Below are 15,987 nucleotides of genomic sequence, written 5' to 3'. Positions count from 1 at the left end.
ATTATACACGTCTCGAATACATGGTTATGACCATGATCACAGATACTTACATCAGCAGCCCTGCGGTATAAGATTACACTGAAAATAACGAAGAAACATTTACCGCAAACCTATGACCGGTCTAACAATTAAAATTTACCGTTCACCTCATTCTCGTAATGTAAATCTCTCCGAAAATGCGAAGAAACGGCGTCCAGGGCATAAAATTATCTTTATCAACTTCTTCGCGGGCGATATCCCTTTTTCGGAAAGTCGCAGCGCAATGCGAAATAGCATACACATTCAACGAGATATGCACGTTGAATATAAATATGATTTTCTCACTTTATTTTACGTACTGTTGTATTTGCCAACGTCGTCATTTTTGAGTTCCTTTTTTCTTTGCGTTCGATTATCTATTTATTCTTTTTGAATAAAAACATGCAATAATGATGATAATTTCACGCCGAATATTGAATATACGACTGATTATAATTTTAATCTCATTATTATATCAAATACGATCTTTAAACAAATAAAAATTATAACTCGCGAAATTATGGATAGCTATATCTTGCGTTAAATTTGTCTATCGAATTTGTGTCAATTGTTTATGAAATATGCCGTTTTTATATTGGAGCAAAAAAAAATCGATTATTCATATTTGAACTCGATCGAAATAAACAATTTCTCACTCACCGATACGTGCAATAGCGAAGTTGTAGTACACAGCACACACATTGACCTGAAAACAAAATATTCAAATTATGTATATACATGGGGGTATAGAATGTTTTAGAAGTCTGGAAACGGTCGAATATCTCAGTGTAATGTAGAAAAAAATGTTTTTATTCTGCATACCTCGCAGTTGCTCCGTTGTCGCCTGATGCCTCCCCGAGCCTCCTCCTCCTCTCTTGCTCCATGGTAGCACTCGCGACACTCGCGAAAATACGAATAATTACGATCGCCCGACATTTTACACGGCACTCCCGACACGCGAAACTTTACACGGCACTCCCGACGCGACGCGTGAATCGCACGCGTCTTTCGCGTACATTGCACAATGAGAAGAAACGATTCGAAAACTATAATCGCACGAATCAACGTCCGATCGACACTCGAGAATCTCGCAGTCAAGCGCGCAGCTTATCAGCAATGCTATCTGTAACAAATAAAATACAAATATAGAAAGATACTTAAATAAATATACCCCATATAATTAAATATAATTAAATAAATATATCCCACCACGTCAAGGTGTACCCATTGGGAGGGGGGTATTATTGACGATAATCCCTTCGACAAGTGAGAATAACATACGTTACATTCATGTGAACGTATGTCTCTGTCAAATCGTGAATAAGAGTCGAAACTCAAAATCACGAGACTCGAGGACGTTTAATCATAATAAATAATTCACCTCCAGTGCTATTGCTGGGATAAATAGTTACTAATACAGTAAAACTATCTATAAAAAGCAAAGATTAATATTTTTTGACAGTTATCAGCTGATTTCTGTCAAAAAATATTAATCAAGTTTAAACAAACTTTATATAAAAATATCGTTCTTTTTTATAAAAAATCGAGGAATGGCGAGCGCTTGTGTTCTAATCTTAGTATAAAATTGCGATGTGAAAATAAAAACCTTTATTTTTTATGCTCGTTATTGAAAGTCTGTCTACAGCATTAAGGACGCAACAACCCCGTAAAAAAGAAAGTTTCCGCAATTTATAGTACAACCGTGCTTGCATCTGGAGACTTATGCGTGCATGTCAGTTCACCATCGCATTTATGCGTTATCAAGGACTACATGCGCGAATAAACGCGAATAGCTTTACGCATCCATGAGCTGCGATTATCCGCAAAAATGTCTGCGGCTTCGTAAATGAAGCATCAAGTAGGTAAAAGCATGTGTTACGTTTGCAATAGTCTAAGATTACTGACATTAAATTTGCAATTTTGTGATAAGCATTGAAATCTAATGGAGAGAATCTAATACGTAAATTATTTATTGTGTAACTAAAATGAATGAAGTAAATTTGTGTGTGTAGGTAACTAAATTAATACTTCAACAACTGTAAGTTGTCAAAAAAAGGAGCAGCAAATTTTGTTTCAATCAAATCTTTGTTATCTGCGTACCGAGTTTAAAGGAAGCCGAATAATACTCGTTTGAGCGTGCTTTAAAAAAAATTAGAATATATATATAATACTAAAAACTTCCTGCCCTCTCTTCGATTTTCTCTCTTCGATTTATTATCATCATAAAATTCAAATATTTTTGTATTATATATTCTTTTTTGTCTTTTTCTCATCTACTACTTCTTGTTACTTCTGAAATTGTGGCGAAGTTATTGCCTCTTTGCTTTTTTTCTTAAAAAAACCATCAATATTTCTTATTAAACGCCACGTCTCTCGGCGTGGATTTTTACAGTCGGCCCTACGTCGAAGTAATATTTACGACGTGCGTTTCTTGTTTCATATTCTTGTTTCGCACGACGTCGTGCCGACCGAGAGCCTGTATGTGCATTCGAAACCTTTCGGAGCTTTGTTCTTTGCACTCACTCTCACTCGCGAAAAGATATTTTCTTTCTCTTCGCTTTCTTCTCGACGCACGCGACCAAAGCAGACACGTTGCATTCGAAAAGAACAGAACGAAGCCGCGAGACGAGAAGATTCTGGTATGATAGTATAGAGAATGGTGGTAAAAGGATAATAACAAGACAAGACGAAGAAGAAAGGGCGAGAAAGACTCTGGTTGACTCATCGTAAAACGAAGAAGAATTTTAATCACGATAAATGATAATTGATTAATAATTTTCGCACAAAACTATAAATCTTTGAATAATATACTCTTCAAGCAAGTTATAATATAGAAGAGACGGAAAGTCTGTATATAAACTTTAATATTCCGAACTTTGGAACAACTTTCAGATAATATTTGTGTAACGGCCACATAACTGCTCTCCTAAAGAAATTATTCATAATGAAATTTATTTATAATGGTAAAATAGCTTTAAGTTTGTTAGTATACGTGTACAATTCTATGTACAAATTATTTCTATTGAAATTTCTAATATAAAAAAATGTTTCTAATATAACCAACTAAATATTTCAAGCACATGTCTTCTACAAAATATCGTTTAGAGAGAGAGAGAGAGAGAGAGAGAGAGAGAGATTAATCATAAATATATATAATATATATGATAAATATGATTTTATCAGCCTACTGCCATATCAATATGATTATATATATGTGTATGTTTTTAATTATACATATATTTGAAATTAGAATTTAACACATATATTACAATTATAATACTTTTTAATACAGCAATATATATTATAAGTATAAATAATTAAAATTTATAAAATAGAAATATATGAAATATGAAGTTCCAAGACCGAAATCTGATTTCGAAGATTAGAGAGTGAGATTCGAGTTTATAGAATGAATTAATTTTTCTACAACAATATATAAAAGTAACTATTTTTCTTATTATTATTTCCTCAAAATGTTAGAGATATTCATACATACACCTGAATCGCACTTTCGATTTCATAGCACCGATTCCAATGAACTTTTTACGAACTTGCCACGTGGGCGAGACAGATCGGATAGGTATCAGGATACAAATTGTGGTGCAACGGGATAAAGTTTAATGTCTCTGTCCTTGCGAATCTCGTTGAATGGCGCCACGCCTTCATTGCAAATTGACGTTTGCACAGGGACATACACGTACGCACACACATACACACATATGCAATTATACGAGGCGATAAAGACATAACGCTGCATTCGATTATGGCATTACTCGTGGGTGCGATTATGCTTCATGCATCACTTGGGCACGAAATCATTCCGCTCGAGTCGAGGTTCTTATAAGGATCGAAACATTGAAAGAAAAACGCTCACTGCATCTCGAATTTCACGATAATAAATAATCGAATGTCGACAGACTTTAAAAAAATAATCGAATCATACGATGTTGAGACTCTTGCTTGATTTCATTAGAATAAAATTGTCGCCCGTAAAACTTGCATCCGAGAAGCATATAGGATAAGTGCAAGTTTATTAGTTTTTACTTTATGTATGAAGAAAACAAGTTATATAAGTTACAAAATATAAAATCAAATTGAGAAAAACAACCAATTATATGATGAGTATTTGTATTGTTAATAACATATAAGACGTATTGAAATTTACATTAAAATAAAATTAATCGCCTTAATTTTAATTTTAAATAAAGACTGCTTAAACATCAAGGATCTATATTACAATAATTTACAAATAAAAATTTTAATTATTTTAATTAATATATACATATATATATATATATATATTTAATTAAAAAATATATTTATTTAAATTATCTCTTAAAAAAGAATTTATCTTGAAAGTTATATAAATAGGAATGTTCCCAAACTTTTTTAAAAGAAAATAAGTTTTAGGACTTGTATATTCCTCTTTACTTCTCGGATATAGAAATATATATTTCGAAAAATGTGTATTTTGCATGCTATTGATTGATCAAAATTTTTAATCGATCGATAATTGAGTAATTAATTTGCGTAAGTCTTACGTGTTCTGAATTGGGCGGATATTATTAATAGATAATCAAATGTAATTATAGCGTATTGAATCACACGATACAAAGATCGGCCTATCTCGTTGAAGCGGATGTTCATAATGATAGATCTTTAAACAATAAACATGATGTTTCTCGATATGGAAATAAAATATGTAGACATTTATACGAAAAGTGGTAGCAAAAGGGAAGAACATGCGTGCGTCACTTTTTTGGTTCTTATACTTTACAATTATAACGGTATATATGTATAATAATGTCTGCTAAATTTATTATAGAATCACATTAATATAATGTTTACAAAATTAGTTTGTTATGTCTATGACAATAGATGTCTATGGTAATGATGTTTTGTAATGGATAATTAATTTTTTCTCGCCTACGCTTCTTTAGGGGGACGGCTTTATTAAAATAAAGATGAGTTTATTAAAATAAAAATCTAAAATTGTGTGAGATCTATTTAATTACTTGGTATCGCACTAAGGAAAATTTGTGCCTTGTTCAATAAAAAATCAATTTTCTTTGAAACTGATGCACTACCATCTGCATCTGGCTCTTTCTTACCCGAAATTTAAATTTGTATTTCGCATTGAGAACTTTACTAAATTTTTAGTTGTTTATACTTATATAAATCTCCGTTACCAGAGTACTTTCGTATAAATTAACAGGATAACGAAAGAGCATTGTTCTCGGATAATATCTCCAAGAAACGTACATTTCCAACAGCTGACGCGATCGCGCCTGTCGGTTTGCGTAACGCGTGTTACGCAATAATCGCGGCAGCAACACGGTAAAATTGCAGTCATCGTCATTGTCTCACTCAAAATATCGATCATGGTTATCGTTCATTATCATTTTAATTGGTTCATTCCATGCTTCCCCACTCTGTTTTTTGTCGATTAATAAATCATTCTAAATATGATAGAATAGTTATTAAAGAAGATTGTATCAACATAGTAGCTTGGATTAATACAAATTTCGTTTATGTTTATAAATCATTATCATAAATATTAGATAATAAAAGTTCAATTAATTTTCTTCACTATGTATTAAAATATTTTTCTTTCTGAAAATAAATTTTTTATACTTTTGAAATAAATAAATACACTGAGAGAATTTTCTCTTAGAATTTACCCTGAAAATCATGGTAATCGTGGGACAATATGGTATGGAAAGAATTTTATGAGAATTTCTCTGATTAATATTTATCACAATAAAAATAATAATATCTATCACAATAAAATATAGAACATGTTTGATTAATTTTACTAAACTGCATAGTAAAATTAATCAAACATATTTTATATTTTATTATTGTAACAGATATATATTATTTTTATTGTGATAAATATTAATCAGAGAAATTCTCATAAAATTCTTTCCATACCATATTGTCCCACAATTACCATGATTTTCAGGGTAAATTCTAAAAGAAAATTTTCCCTGTGTATATATATGTATATGTATATATATATATATATATATATTAATTATAATTATAAAAATTTATAATAAAAATAATAAATAATAAGTTTATAATAAAAATTATTATCATCTTTATTTCTGTGCGAAAAATTTGCCTGTATTTATGCCAGACATTAGATTCAAAATATTTTAAGTGCATCATTGTAGGTTGATCTATGACAATGGAATGAATGATTAACAGGATGGGTTTATAAGTCAGCATAGATATTTACTTGCCGTCACGCATCATGGATGGAGTCATTCGCGCGGTAGATTGTCGCAATAAACTAACGACATCCTGCAATTAAAGTACTTGCTCTAGTAATATGCCAGGAGATCCGGCATGATAAATAGTCGTCAATCGTAGATGATGAAATCCAGACAGCGTCGATTTCTCATCTAACACTTATGTGGACATATTGTTTCCGGTTGAAGTAAGTAAAAGCGGCTATGTATAATAGCTTACACCGCTACACGTTTTAAATTGTATGCGTATAACATTGTTGCAAAAATTTTTCCAGATATAATTTGAATAATTTATTAATTTACTATTATTATTATTATTATTATTATATATTAATTTATTATTGCTTGAACTTTCTCTTTATTTCAGATAATATAATTGCATTTTTACTTTAACTTAATAAATATTGTCTATAATAACTAAATTCTATTATTGTCCGAATATTTTTAAAAATTATCTAAAAAATATAATATGCAATAGCAATAATTATTTATTATTTAAAATGTTTACTATTTAAAATGTTTCTAAGATTAAAGATTATCATTAATATAAGCAGTATATCGAAGGTTTTAGTACACATTGAACAGTTTCGACTGATTCTTTTGACACAATTGCTTTCATACAATAAAAATAAATCTAGAAATCCGCATACGAGCAATTAACAAAGACAGACACCTAATTTCTCATTGCGAGGAGATGCCTAAATACGATCTTTCCATATTCTTTCCTGCAGTGAGAGAAACCGCAGAAATGTGATGGCTGGCGGATTTCTTTTGGGAAAAACGAGCTTTCTGTTGGGAATACCTTCGGAGTTATAAATTGTAACAGTACATATGTCTGCTGAGTAGAGATGGTGAGTCTAATTGAATGAGAATCCCGACTGTTTTTTGCGCTATTCTTTCCTGCATTATAAAAGCCAGATAAAAGGCAGAAGAAAATTAAACAACTTTAAAAACTATTTCTGTGATTTTCAAAGATTAGAAATCTATTTCGCACTATTAATCTCTTTTGGTTCATACTTTCGCTTTTGTTGCTCTCTTCGTATATCAAAATATATAATATCTAATATAGTTAAGTCTTTCAGAGACATGTCTAATTATGTTATCATGTCTAATAAACGTTATCGTACGTAGCAAGTAAAATAAAGAATGGAATTCCTATATCATGATTCATTCGACATTAACAAAACATGTCTTTCCTGCACTTGACATTTAAAACCCATCCGATTACATGTTTCCGTCTCGACGTATGATCGATCTTATAATATGTATTCCGCGCTCTGTCGATCTTATATACGATAAAACATTACCATTTAATATTCTCAGCTGAGAGCGTACGTGAAATGCGAACTTTGTCACGCGAATCGATGCTCGTAAAAGGATTTCGAAAGACCTATACACATTTGGCTCGCACGCTTATATCTGCTTGGCCGTGTGTCTCATTTATCCGCTCTCACTATCAGGGAATGATAGCCGTGTGCGTAATTTACGTATACGGACGACGTACACGCGCAATTTTCCGCGCGCTCACGTGCGTTTATATGCGTAAATGTATTCGCGAACACGTAGATTCTCGCAGCGTCGAATCCGGTTAGATCATCGTCACGGTCCATCTAGGTGGTCCTCGTGAAAAAGAAACTGCATATATGTACGCGAGGTTGATTGCGACACACATATATGTGCATACACGAGACTATGATTATGCATGCACGGCATGAGTTCACCGACACGTGAGTTTATCTCACGCGTCTCCGCGTTCTCCGCCGAGCATAGATTGGAGCGGAGGTAGTAAGATTGTGTATAACGTTGGCCAACAATACATTTTCGAATCTAATTTCAACGACAAAGTAATAACAAAATAATAAGTGTAGAAAAATTTATCTTGAAAAGAGTGATTATTGTATTATATGCGCGTGAAATCTGTATTTTCTGTTTCTTTTTAGATCACTAGCGAACACAAGCGCGCGCTACGCACGCAACGCATTAATCAGCTGATATTTGTTAAAAAACATTAATAAAGCGTTAATTTGTCAATTAAATTTTAAAATAATAATATTTAAAAATAATATTTAAAAAGTAATATATATTGTAAATAATATGTTGTACACAGAGAGAATTTTCTCTTATAGACTTTACCCTGAAAATCATGATAATCGTGGAACAATATAATATGGAAAGAATTTTATGAGAATTTCTCTCATTAATATTTATCACAATAAAAATAATAATATCTATTATAATAAAATATAAAATATGTTTGATTAATTTTACTAAACTAACTGCATAGTAAAATTAATCAAACATATTTTATATTTTATTATAATAGATATTATTATTTTTATTGTGATAAATATTAATGAGAGAAATTCTCATAAAATTCTTTCCATACCATATTGTCCCACGATTACTATAATTTTCAAAGTAAATTTTAAGAGAAAATTTTCTCAGTGTAATACCTTATAAGCGATTAATATTTTTTGACAGAAATCAGCTGATAACTATCAAAAATATTAATCGAGTTTAAAATATAACATATTATTACTTCTGTCAAAAAATATTAATCGCGGAGATAAAGTAATATAATATATTATTTACAACATATTACAATATTTCAATATTTTGAACATATTATTTTAAAATCCAAATTAACGCTTTATTAACCTTTTTTTGACAGAAGTCAGCTGTTTAATTTTATTATTTTATTTTTTAACATATTATTTTGAAATTTAATTAACAAACTAATGCTTTACTTTAATCAGTTATTTTCTGCAAAAAATATTAATTTGCTAATTAAATTTTAAAATAATAATATGTTATAAAATGTAAAATAGTAATAGATTGTAAATAATTAATATGTTAAAATGCCTTATCTGCGATTAATATTTATTGACAGAAATCAGCTGATAACTGTCAGAAAATATTAATCAGGTTTAAAGAATTATAACATATTATTTAAAACATTATTATTTTATAATAGCATATAAGTACATATTGCAGAATATAACAAAAAAAAACAGTAATTGACTCAATCATATCAGAAAAATAAGATTCGATATATGAATTTCTTATGTCAATGAAAAACAAAATATAATTAAGAATGCAAAAGCTATATATAATGAATAAGAAAAAAATCGTTAGCGTTGCGTGTACTGGCTTTCTCTTCCTCAGAACTTTATTACTCTAGTAATACCATTAATTTAAATACAGTTGTGTAAAACACATTAATTATATAACCAATAATAAAAAAATATGTCATTATAAATCAAAAATTGAAACATTATATCCGAACAGTGCAAGATTGAATATACATCGAGTATAGACAAAGAAGTTTATAAAATTTATATCATAAATTATGATTAATTATGCAACTTTAATTACGGCAACCAATTCCTGTTTTAATAGCGATTGCTATTAAATGTAAGTAATTACATTCATAATAGTAAAACATTTTATAATAATCTAAAAATAAACTAAATAAGATAAAGATAAAAATTATCTTTCATTGTCTCATTCTCTTTATTCAATACCTGCTCTAGTATAATTTTTGTTTTTTAATAAATACACAGAAAGAATTTTCTCTTAGAATTTACCCTGAAAATCATGGTAATCGTGGGACAATATGGAAAGAATTTTATGAGAATTTCTCTGATTAATATTTATCATAATAAACATAATAATATCTACACGTTAAAATATAAAACATGTTTGAATAATTTTACCATGCAGTTTAGTAAAATTAATCAAACATGTTTTATATTTTATTGTAATAGATATTATTATTTTTATTGTGATAAATATTAATCAGAGAAATTCTCATAAAATTCTTTCCATCCCACGATTACTATGATTTTCAAAGTAAATTCTAAGAGAAAATTCTCTCCGTGTATTTATTAATGAGTGAAATATATTGTAAGATTCTCCATTTTCTCTATTTTTTTAAAAAGAGGAATAAATATTTTACAACTATAACCGTTTTATGAATAGATTATTGCAGATATTTGTAATAAGGTAACAAAATATTTTGAGAAAATTAATATTATTAATATTTATTATTTATTATTTATTTATGTATTATTTATTATTTATCATTTATTCATTTGTTATTTATTTGTTATTTATTTGTTATTAATATTTATTACCCTAATATTTGTGAATATCATTGAATTTTTGCGATAGCTTTTTATTAAATTACATATATTTTTTTAAAATTAATTTTTATAAAAATATTTTTATAAAAATTATTTATATAAAAATATAAATGTGTGAGATAATATATATAATAAATAATAATATATAAAAATCATCACAAACATGTAAAATTCCAAGAATATCAACAAAAGTATGTTGATCAAAACATATTTATATTAAGAAATCAAATAAATAAATTATTTTAAGAAAATATGCAAATCCAAAATATGCAATTTCAAAAAGAATCGTTATATTAATGAAAAATCGCCTCAGTCTAGACTACATTTCACTTGGCGATCACAACATTCCTAGAATGATTTCATCCTTGATGTTCACTAAAAGCTAGACAAAGATAACGATAGCTAGAATTGCCAAGTGAAGCGTAAAATTCTGAACGACGATTGTTCGAACAAACATTACGATGGACGTTCCATGTCCATTAGAGTTACAATGCTTCCAATTATTTGATCAATTCAGATGAAAAGTACGAAGATTGTCTGTTTTAGTCGAGCAAGGAAATGCTTGAAGCATTTATAACTCTAAATAAAGTATCTCAATAGCGTCGGTTTGGAGAGCCGCGCGCCGCGCCGTATACAATCGCGACACAATTCATCATGATTTCAATGAAAATATTGGGCCTGCTCTATTTCTGAAGCAATAGATGAGAACAAAACTCACCGAAGCAGCTTATCGATGTGGCACAACTCTTGATTTCGGTCTAAATTTTCTGTATTTATTCTCGATTTATGCACACACTCGCGAGACGTTACTCTTTCACGCCGGCAGTTTTGAATGCGTGACGCGCCCTTGTTACGTACACTCGCCACAAGCGGCGCTGTAGTCGCCACCGCTGTGACCACGTGACTCAACCGCATTATGGCTGCGTTCGGAAACGTCATTCGAGAATCATTCCCTCTCTTTCTACATCATTTCTCTCTCAGTGATATAGAAAGAGAGGGAATGCACTCGGGTGACGTTTCCGAATGCAGCCCATATGTGTGAGAATGCATGTGTAGTGCAAAGTGCAATGTTTGTTGTTTTTAACCTCTGGGCACTTGGGCACGATTATGCCATAAATTCAATGATTATGATTGTAATGAACTATAAATAAAGCTTTTTGTCGCCTGAAAAACATGTGACGTTTAATAAAATAATATTTATTTATTGCACATATGTGTATATTGCAGACAGTATGTGTGTGCATGCAACTATATATATAAAAAGAGAATTAATACACACTCTATTTAATATGCAATAAATAAACATTTATATATTTCGTGATGGATGTCTGTAATGATAGTCTGCGACAACATTATCAGGAAGAATTCAAATATTGTCAGGAAGATCTGTGAGTGTACCGTAAAATATATTGTAATATATTATAATATTTTTAACAATTGTTATATATTTGCTAATTATATTATATTAATTTCAGGAAAAAGTAAAAGTTTAATATGTCTGTCAAGATCGCTACTTTGAAACACATTCTATGCATAAAATTATAAAGAAGAACACATCGAGAAGGGAATGAATGACACGCTGAGCAAATACAAACATTTCACAAATGTAAAGGCTGAGTTTGACATATATTATATATATGCAATTATTATGTATGTGTGTATGTATTATTATTTATATATTACTATTTAAAGAAAAGAATTCTAAATAATAGACTGTTTTATGTTACAGAAAGAAGAGACACTTTTAATGGAAAAAACCGTAGAATTGGAGTCGATATTAATAAAAGAATGAAATGAATATTATTGGAAAAATAATGACACAAGCAAGAAAGTATTTTGCTGGCATCTTACAACATGTACATTGTCTTATTTTTTAGACCAAATTTTTCTGCTTAAAAATTTATAAAAATTTTATTCACGGCTTGCAATTAACGCAACTTGTGAATTACGCAATAGTGCAACAGGTCAATTTCAAAAATAAAAAATAAATAAAATAAAGTAACGCGTGTATAAAAAATTCGCGTTAAAAGTTTTAAAACTAAAATCGTAAATTATTCTGCAAATTTTTAACTATTTCTTTTATTTTTCTCTTACACGTCAAATATATCTCGCAAAATATCTTTTAAAACTCGCGTTATTTTAATACATTTGTTTTAATGAATATAAAATCAATTTAAATCAATGATGAATTTCAATCATGGATGAATGGATTACAAAACATTATTATTAACTCGAAATATTATAACAAGTAAATAATTATGATTATGTAATCAGTTATACCATTACACAATTTATAATGTAATTTAGTATGTGCTGTATAAAATAAATTAGATTGAACGTACTATATACAAAATGTATGTTAGAAAATGTTTCTCGTATGTTTCTATGTAGAAAATGTATGTTAGAAAATGTTTTTCGTCCTTTTTTAAACTGAAATATTATTAATCTGGAATTGTAACCCATTCATTTTGAGGTAACGGAACTATCTACAATCTACCAATCTACAATTTCTATGATCTATATCTACACAATCTAATTTCTACAACACCGTTACCTCATATAATAGAATAATAGTTTATCACTCACATATACCAATCGATACAATACTGGAGTTGACTGTGGAGTTTAAAAGCTATATGTTGATCTGTAACATATACAAATAAAATATAAATTGTAGCAGCATCAACAGTAATTAATATTCTAAAATTATCATTGCATGCATTAAATTTTATATTATAATTGAATTTTATATTTTATTTGATGTGTATAAGAAGTACTATATAATTAAGAAGAACTATAATTAAATAATTTCATAAATTTTAATTCAATACAACTAATGAATACTCACTCCAGGTTGTTCCACCGGTACCTGATGCCTCTCCTAGACTTCATCCTCCTCTCAAATTGTCAGCTATGTTGATCTATAATAAAATATAAATATAAATATAGAATTTAAATTAACTTAACTTAAACTTTTATTATTTTTTAATATAATTTTAAAATTAATGAATAATTTATGGAAATAAATAATGCAAACTTTTACACATTAATAATTATCAGAAAATTATTTTTAATTGTTCAATTTGTTTCCAATATTTATAATCTCATAGATATATATTTTATACATATATTTAATAAAATTTTCTCAAATTTATTAATTATTTATAATTAAATTAGAAAAGTTTATGTTCACTGATGCGATTTGCAGCGACCGATTTACACAGCAGAGTACATAATCGATTTACATAGCGAAGTACATAGCCGATTTACACGGCGTTGATCTGTAAAATACACATGTATATACATATGTATTTAATCTAAATTAAAGCATTTGTATCCAAATTATATTTAATATCTCGAAAGATAAACATTACGCGCATTAAAATTTTTCTTTTATTAATTTTTTTACAAACAATAATGAAAAATAAATAATAAATTAATCTTAAATTAGCCCGTATTTATCAGTTATTTTAAATAATAAATTATTAACCTCATGATTACTTCGCCGCCCGGATCTCCTCTTCTTTTTTCACCTTTTCATTATCGCTCTTTCGTGGCACTCACTGGAAAAAACAATTAATTACAGTTAGGCACGCGCGCTCGCAAAAAGAATTAATTACGTGCGCATTAATGACACCTGAAGTTAATTAATAAACGCGCGGTACTTTGCACGACTTTAACGGCAGGCGACGCGAACTCGATTATGGCGGGAATATAATGCGGGAAAAGCGCGCGAATCTCGATACTCACAATATTTCTAGATAGTAATTTTGCGCATGCGCGCATGGCGGATGTAGAATAAATCATCGATAATCACACGTATTTAAGACTAATTTTTACCACGTCCGTTAAGATGAACCATTGATTAAAATTAGCAGGCTGACCAAAACAAGCATTCATGTCTATGAATGGCATGAATACTTTTATATCTATTGGCCACTCTGCTAATTTTAACTATCAGTTTATTTAACCGAACTTGATAAAATTGACCCTTATATAACCGCTACGCGGTCGACAATATAATCTCTCGGACAGATAAATATTCCGCGTATTAAAATTTTTCTTCTATTAAATTTTTTACAAATAATAAAAAATAAATAATAATTTATTAACCTCATGGTTGCTTCGCCATCGCCTGATGCCGCCCAGGTCTCGTCCTCTTTTATTTCACATTATCGCTTTTTCGTGGCACTCACTATATAGAAGAAGCAATTAATTATTACAGTTAAGCATGCGCTCGCAAGAGAGATTAATTACGATTACGTGCGCATTAAACATACCCGAAGTTAATTAATAAACGCGCGGCACTTTGCACATTTGCGACTGTAATGGCAAGCGACGCGCACTCGATTGTTGGGGGGAGGGGGGAAATAAGGTGGGAAAAACGCGCGAAGCTCGATACTCGCACAATCGATGCTTCTCTTGCGATATATCCCTAGATTTGCAAGCGCGCGAAATTACAAATTACAAATTAGAAATTACAAATTACAACAAATTTGAACAAATTATCAATGATCATATAAACATCATATTTATATGTTATGCAGTCGAAAAATTATTATAATATGATGTTAATACATCATAATTGATTATTGTAAATATATTCTAAAATAATTATTTTTATATAAATAGTAATATGTTATAAATATAATGTCATAATACTTAAAACCAATTAATATTTTTTGACAGAAATTACTCGCTATTGATAACTTTCGATAACATTAAAATAAAAACAAGAGCAAAAGAAAAGAAAACAAGAACAAAAGAAAAAGTTATAGAATAGAGGAGGAAAAAATAGCTAAAAGACGCAAAAAATGATTTTAAGAATAAATTTGATTAAGATCATATTATTAATAAAACCAGACTTTTAATTGATTTATCTCGAAATAAAATATATATCTTCACTCAAACACAGGTCATGCAATTCATGTTTTAACGCTTGAAATACATCCTTATAAATGAAAGGAAATTTATCTATGGGGTTGATGACTAAGGATGCATTTGGGTGTGGTCTTTTCTCTCTAATAACACTAATAGAATAGTGTAAATATATATTGGTAAACATTGTCAATTTATTAACAAACTAAAGTAATATCGATAGAAAGAAAAGGTCAAAAATTACAAATTTGAAAGTACAGTAAACCTCCAATATATCCATTATTTCAATCTTAATTAATCTTATGTCTAAACTTATTTCTTAAATTTAAATAAAATTCCAAAGTATTTAAAAAATTAAAAATGTAAGTCTAAACGCGAACATGTTGAATGATTGAAATAATTATATTGTCGACGACATAATGTTTATTATCGAGAAAATGTTACACCGCTTTTATTCTTTGGAATAATGTAAGAAAGTGCAGAATTTTAGATAGTATATAATATAATAATTAATCACTAAATTACAATTGTACAATTTGTAAAAAAAATTGTACATTCTTTTTACAAGGTTTATTTCGTTACCTCGAACAAGGTAAGCGAAATAATATATTTCATGAGCAACATTGTACGAGTATTTAATTACACACTGTTCTGCATTCTGACATACTCATAAATTCATGAAGATATAT

The 15,987-nt window shown here is 29.1% G+C and overlaps 1 protein-coding gene and 2 long non-coding RNA genes across 4 annotated transcripts in view; 1 reads left to right on the top strand and 2 right to left on the bottom strand.

The window, feature by feature from the left end:
- Positions 1 to 971, bottom strand: part of LOC145933172 (puratrophin-1) — a 322,624-nt gene extending 321,653 nt beyond the window's left edge. Inside the window, exons 1-2 of the mRNA XM_083032711.1 lie at positions 841 to 971; positions 679 to 724 (exon numbers count right to left, since the gene is read on the bottom strand). Of these exons, the coding sequence (XP_082888837.1) occupies positions 679 to 724; positions 841 to 902 (108 nt within the window). The 5' untranslated portion in view covers positions 903 to 971. The remainder of the gene's footprint in view (positions 1 to 678; positions 725 to 840) is intronic.
- Positions 972 to 11,344: 10,373 nt separating this feature from the next.
- Positions 11,345 to 13,221, top strand: LOC145933180 (uncharacterized). Of its 2 annotated transcripts, none has more exons than XR_014424821.1 (3): positions 11,345 to 11,808; positions 11,896 to 12,078; positions 12,150 to 13,221. It is a non-coding gene; the product is annotated as an uncharacterized LOC145933180 (long non-coding RNA). The 2 variants fall into 2 exon arrangements; XR_014424822.1 differs by having other exon boundaries at positions 11,896 to 12,070; positions 12,150 to 13,220.
- LOC145933181 (uncharacterized) lies at positions 12,981 to 14,743 on the bottom strand. The gene is made up of 4 exons (XR_014424823.1): positions 14,534 to 14,743; positions 13,911 to 13,983; positions 13,269 to 13,341; positions 12,981 to 13,064 (listed from the first exon to the last, which is right to left on the bottom strand). It is a non-coding gene; the product is annotated as an uncharacterized LOC145933181 (long non-coding RNA).
- Between the last annotated feature and the right edge of the window lie 1,244 nt (positions 14,744 to 15,987).

This window comes from Prenolepis imparis, unplaced genomic scaffold, assembly GCF_030444845.1.
Source record: "Prenolepis imparis isolate NDT839.2.m4 unplaced genomic scaffold, iyPreImpa1.0 SCAF_2, whole genome shotgun sequence".
Lineage (NCBI taxonomy): Eukaryota > Metazoa > Arthropoda > Insecta > Hymenoptera > Formicidae > Prenolepis > Prenolepis imparis.
This window is presented reverse-complemented; position numbering and strand designations above follow the sequence as displayed.